The sequence below is a fragment of the Chrysochloris asiatica genome, unplaced genomic scaffold (genome assembly GCF_000296735.1).
Source record: "Chrysochloris asiatica unplaced genomic scaffold, ChrAsi1.0 scaffold00056, whole genome shotgun sequence".
Classification (NCBI taxonomy): domain Eukaryota; kingdom Metazoa; phylum Chordata; class Mammalia; order Afrosoricida; family Chrysochloridae; genus Chrysochloris; species Chrysochloris asiatica.
The window spans coordinates 5312214-5318488 of record NW_006408574.1 but is presented as its reverse complement, the minus strand read 5'-3'; the positions used below and the strand labels follow the sequence as shown (position 1 = coordinate 5318488).

At 46.0% G+C, this 6275-nt stretch overlaps 1 protein-coding gene across 1 annotated transcript in view; it reads left to right on the top strand.

The window, feature by feature from the left end:
• PGM5 (phosphoglucomutase 5) overlaps positions 1-6275 on the top strand; it is a 210713-nt gene that overhangs the window by 40566 nt on the left and 163872 nt on the right. The window contains exons 5-6 of the mRNA XM_006863728.1: positions 2969-3159; positions 4282-4436. Coding sequence (XP_006863790.1) covers positions 2969-3159; positions 4282-4436 — 346 coding nt within the window. The remainder of the gene's footprint in view (positions 1-2968; positions 3160-4281; positions 4437-6275) is intronic.

The following is a 6275-nucleotide window of genomic DNA, read 5'->3' as shown; positions in this document are numbered from 1 at the left end:
CCCTATACCTGGGGTGGGGAACCTTTTTTCTGCCAAAATTTATAACATCATTCGTGGGCCATACAAAATTATCAGCTTAAAAATTAACCTGCTGTGTTTGATCAAACATTTGATTAACTCACTCCTAAGGAGCTCTGGTAGCGTAGCGGTTACGAATCGGGCTGCTAATCTCACGATCAGAGGTTCGAGACTACTAGCTGTTCCACGGGAGAAAGATGAAGCTTCCTGGTCCCGTAAAGATTTTACAGGCTTCGGAAACCCTGTACAGACAGGGTCACTATGAGTCGGAACCAACTCCACGGCACATCACAACAACAACAACAGCAGTGTGATGTCTAAAGAGCTCTAGTAGCGTAGTGGTTATGAGTCGGGCAGCTAATCTCCCACCAGCTGCTCCGTGGGAGAAAGAGGAGGCTCTCTGCTCCCATAAAGATTTACAACCTCAGAATCCCTGTACAGGGTCGCTATGCGTCAGAACCGACTCCACGGTGCATCACCACCAGTGTGATAGCTGGAACTGCTGTTAACCTTGGCAGTGTTAGATGGTGAGAAATAAATTCTCCAAATGGTTCATCTTTAGGAATAAGGGGGTCCAGTAAATTGCTAGAGCAGACCTAGATTGTTGATTCACATAGCAACAGTGGCCTTTGCGTCTGGGGTATGTGAGTGGGGAAAGTAGGCGACACCCAGGAAAGATGGATAGTTAACCCCATAGTACTCAGTCAGTGAGGAACCTGGGAGGGCCTTTCTCGAGCTAGAGCTAGGAGAATAAAATGCTTTGCAAAACCGCCACATAGTGCGTCTGCCCGTGTCTTTTGGGCTTGGTGCCAGATTTTGCAAAATCTAATAAAAAAGCCCCACTCTCGCCAAAATGAGTACAGACTGGATTTCTTGAGCATTTGTTGGTAAGCACTTGCCATAACTCATCGGTGCTCCATAACCAAGGGGGACCGAGGCAGTATTCCGGGTATTGACAACATTGCTCACAAGACCAAATGATCTCACGGAGGGCCTCATTCGGCTTACGGGCTGGATGTTCCCCACCCCTACTCTATACAGAGTCACTCTGAGTTGAAATCAACACTGTGTGTAAAATGGGCTGCCTTGGAGAGTTCATACAGGGTCGATGTGATTGGAAACACCTCTTGGTCTTTGCACTGCAACACTCCCATGGATCTGACTCAGCCTAGACAAGGTCGGAACTGACTCCATGGCACTTAACAACAACCGCTAGGCTAAGGTTGTCTCAGAGAAACTCTGCATTCTGGGCATTCTGTGTCTCTTTATAACCTCTGCAGGCCCCTGTATGATCTCCATAGTATGCCTTGAACTGGAAAATGCTTTTCTTGCATTTGTTTTATAAAATGTGTTTGGTTTTGGATGCCTGGGTGGTTTACTGTGTCTCAATTAGACCCTTGCAGAGACAAAGAACACAATTTGAGCTTTTCAGCGTGTTTGCTTGTAGTCCATTAAAGCTTTTAATCCATAAAAAGCATCAGGCAATGAATCATTACTAAGTAGCTGATGGTTTTCTGGCAACATTTTTAGGAAAGTTTGGGGAGAAAAAGCTCATGAAATTGGATTATTGAATGTTGTTGTTCGCGGCCATGGGACTGAGTAGAACTGTCCCATAAGTTGCCCTAGGCTGTCACCTGTATGGGAGCAGATGACGTGGTCTTTCTTCTGTAGAGATGCTGGGTGGGTTTGAACTGCCAACTTTGTGGTTAGCAACCAAATACTTCACTATTGTGCCACCAAAAATCCTGAAGAGGGTTTCCGAGGAGCGCCTAGTGTGAACCGCCAATCTTGTGGTTCAAAGCAACTTTGAGATCGAGTGCTTATCCTATGGTGCCACACCAGAACTCACTGTATACATGTGGTGCTAGTGGTTATATGCCGTGGAGTCGGTTCTGACTCACAGCGACCCTGTACAGGGTTTCCGAGGCTGTAAATCTTTACGGGAGCAGAAAGCCTCATCTTTCTCCTGCAGAATGGCTGGTAGTTTCAAACTGCTGACCTTGAGGTTAACACTTACCAGAGCTCCTTATGTGTATGTATATATATGTTTATGTATGTATATACATATGTTGTTGTTAAGTGCCTTCAAGTCGGTTCCAACTCATATCAACCCTGTATAGAGTTTCTGACGAGCGGCTGGTGGGTTTGAACTGCCGACCGCTGCTGACCTTACAGTACCACATCAGGACTCCATACATACATAGGAACCTGTGTGGGCTTTTGAATATATAAAGCAATCTCTTTTCCTTTTTAAACTTTTTCTTGTGTCTTGGGTGAAGTGAAGGTCTACAGGGCAGATGAGTTTTCTATTCAACAGTTCAGACACATTTAGTTCCATCTCACTGACCACCGGCCTCACAGTATAAGACCAAGTGTCTTGCTTCCTTCCTGTGTTTCCTGTTTCCATTTCTCCTTCGTTCCCCGCCTTCGGATCTTGGTCCTGCGGGCTATTTGCCCTTGTGATCTCAGTGGTTGATGATTCTAAGGTGTGCTTACCTCCCTTAAGGACCTGTCTGTTGTCTGAAAACTGAGCCACAGGGTGAGTTCAGGTCCAAACCTGAAGGGGGACCAAGGGTTATAGTTTCAGCGTTCTACCTGTTTCCATCCAACCAGTGGTTTCCATCCAACTGGTCTTGTTTATAAATTTAAGTTTTTCTCCCTCTCTTCTCCAGGACCTTCTAATGTGATCCCTTTCAGAGCAGTTGGTTGTGGTAGCTGGCTGTGGAGACTGAGATTCCTTTAGTTTATTGAAGGCGTCCTCTATCTAGCAAGTACTCAGTAACCAGTAGTAGCTGAAGTGAATGAATATGTTTCCGTGTTGTGCCCTGCACAAGCCTGTGGGATGTATGTTTTCCTCTTGTATGTATTAGATGGCTATCCTGGTTCAGACGGTAGTAAGATTCTCTTAGCGGTTGGCTGAGGTCTCACCTTGCTTTGTGTCTTGTTTTAGTGATGGGCCCCTATGTGAGGAAGGTCCTGTGTGATGAACTGGGGGCACCAGCCAATTCTGCTATCAACTGTGTTCCACTGGAAGACTTCGGGGGGCAGCATCCTGACCCCAACCTGACATATGCAACAACCCTCCTGGAAGCCATGAAAGGAGGCGAGTATGGATTTGGAGCCGCGTTTGATGCTGATGGGGTGAGTCAGAAAGCTAGCTGCCCGCTGGCCCTTAGCAGAATCAGGAGCCAAGCTTCCAAAGCCAGAAGGTTCACAACCATGTCTGGTGCTAACATGTACGGAGCAAACACATCTGTTCTCGGTCTCAGTGCTAAATGTTGCCATTAAAGAGTGGTTTGTTTTATTTGGTCCAGATTAGCATGATGCTATAAAAAGGTGGTTTCTTTTTAAAATAACAATAAAAAAACCCAAGTCTTCATGCAGTAAATCTTGATTTATAGCTGGTGTGGCTGAAACAACAAGCTAGTTCAGCAATAGCTCCAGTCTTCATTAATTCTGGGGGGAAGGAAGGAATTAATGATATGGAGGTTACTGAAGGCTAAGGCTCTTGTGGTTGTTGGTTGTTGATCCCACTCCAGTTCATGACAACCTTATTTATAATAGAATAAAATGTGCCTGTTTCCATGCATCTTTAGGATGCTCAGTTGCAATGACTGAGTCCACCGGCTGTGGCTTTGATGGCAGTCCGTCCTAAAGAGGGTCTTCCTTCTTTCTGCAGACCCTCTACCAACCACGCTGTCCTTTTTCTAGGAATTTACTCTTTCTTAACAACTGTCCGGAGTAAGCAACTTGCGGAACATTCTAGTTGCATTTCCTCTAGAACTGATTTGCTCTTCTGGCAGTCCGTGGTATGGTCAGCAAGTGGAATCTAGGTCTTGACACATTTTTAGTCCTGTCCAGAAAGACACTTGGCCTTGTAAGGTCCAGGGATGGAGAAGAGGTTTCCCAAATGCTCTTTGGCTTTGTGTCAACTGTCAAGAACACAGCGTGCAAGAAGCAAAGAGTACTTGAGAAACCTCTTCTTGTGTAAGCTGTCAACAAGGACTCCTGGTGTGGCACTGTAGGATCAGCACTGGACTGCGAACAGTAAGGTCGGCAGTTCAAACCCACCAGCCGCTCCTTGGAAACCCTGTAGAGGATCGTGGTGAGTTGGAATAGACGGGACAGCAGTTAACAACAACAACAACAACAACAACAAGCTGTCAAGAAAGGAAGGCAGTAACGTGTTTGTGGTGCTGCTGGGAACGGGCACAGCTGCGGAAGATGCCTCCATCTGGTCATCCTCGTGCATTCTTTCCCCAGGACCGGTACATGATCCTCGGCCAAAATGGCTTCTTTGTGAGCCCATCCGACTCCCTGGCCATTATTGCTGCCAACCTCTCTTGCATTCCGTATTTCCGTCAGATGGGTGTCCGCGGATTTGGGAGGAGCATGCCAACCAGTACCGCCCTGGACAGGTAAGCAGGATGACTCTCCCCGACACACCTCTGGGGGCCTCTGAGGTCGACGCCCCTCTCTTCTGTGGCTGTTACTTGTTCTTCCCTGCTCCACCGGGGACTTGTTCAAAAGTGGAGGTTTAGAGACACGGGGTCGTGTGGTGAGTAGGAACTCCTGAGGTGTAAACTCAGCTGGCCTGAGCTTGGTTCATGGTCTTGACACTTCTTAGCTGTGCAAAGGCGGGAGACGTATTTCTCTCTGTGTCTCAGTTTTCTAATCTGTAAAATGGGAGTAATGCGAGTATCATGTGATCATGGCTTGTTCGGGTGTAGAAATCAAGGTAATTCATGGGAAATACTTAGCTGTGTGTGTGTTGTTAAGTGCTGGCAAGTTAGTTCCGTCTCACAGCAACTCTGTAAACTGTTTCCGAGGAGTGACTGGTGAGCTTGAACTGCCGACCTTGCAGTTCAAGCTGAGTTTGTAGTCCAATGCTTATTCTGCAACACCGCACCAGGACTCCTGGCATACAATCCTGGCATGTAGTAAAGTTTTTTTGATGTTTTTAAAAAATGAAACTTAGTGAACATGAAAGTGTTTCTAAGCAAAGTGCGGAGAACATGGGCTTTGTGTTCAAATGTTAGCTTTTACTCTCATGGAAAAGCCAGTTGTGAATGTGCTGACTGTGGTGCACGGGCCCTCATGTGTATCGGAGCAGAGCCATGCCCCATAGGGTTTTCAGTGCCTCGTTTGGGGGAGGTCTTTTCTTGTGAGGGTGGACTTGAACTGACAACCTTTTGATTAGCAGCCTAGCACCAGCAGGGAACTCCTGGTCCTTGTGATTTCTGTAAAAACAGAGATGATACTTTGTAGGTTTGTTGTGGAAACGAAATGACGTTGGTATCCAAGAGAGGATTTGCTGAGGGTCCGTTCTTATTCTACTTACTTCCACCTTTATATATTTATTACTTGTTGTTGTTGTCGGGTGCCATCGAGTTGGTACCGACTCATAGCGACCCTATGCACAGCAGAATGAAACACTACCCGGTCCTGGGCCAACCTCACTACTGTTGCCACGCTTGAGCCCATCGATGCTGCCACTTATCCAATCCATCTCGCTGGGGGTCTTCCTTTTTTTTTCTCTGACCCTCCACCTTACCAAACATGATATCTTTCTCCAGAGACTGAACGTTTATTTATCGATAATTTACACTGTAGATAACTTAACTTTATATCTTTATTATTTAGGTGAATATTTCAGGATCCCTGGTAGCATAGTGGGTTATGTGCTGGGCTGCTAACCGCAAGGTCAGTAGTTTGAATCCAACAGCTGCACCATGGGAGAAAGGGAAGTTTTCTGCTTCGAAAAAAAAAAGATTTACAGCCTCAGAAACCTTATACAGGGTCAGAACCGACTGGATGGTATACAGCGTCAGCAAATGAACGTTTCCAGGACAAATTAACTTTGTATTTTCACATTTGGTTTCATGGCATTCTTAAAGCCCCCTGGATGTAGCCACTGTTTTCCCGCTTCCTCCTTGGGTTCCTGTTGGCATCTGTCTTTCTTCCCTGCCCCTTTCTGACTTCTGAGCTTTGACTTTGGGCAGATGCTGTGGCTGTTTGTCCTGAGGAGAGCATTCCTTCCTGATGCTATTGTTCGCTTTGGAGGTCTGGCTGGTGTTTGGCTGGAAGTTGGTCCCTAGGGGTAATCTTGTCTTATAAAACGGTGCATTTTAGAGTTCAGTATTTTCAGACTACATATATTTTTACGAGAGCAGTACATGTGCATGGTATAAAACTAGAAAACACAGACATATAAGACTAGGAAAATTTAAACATTCTATCCCTGAGTTAGGAGCTCT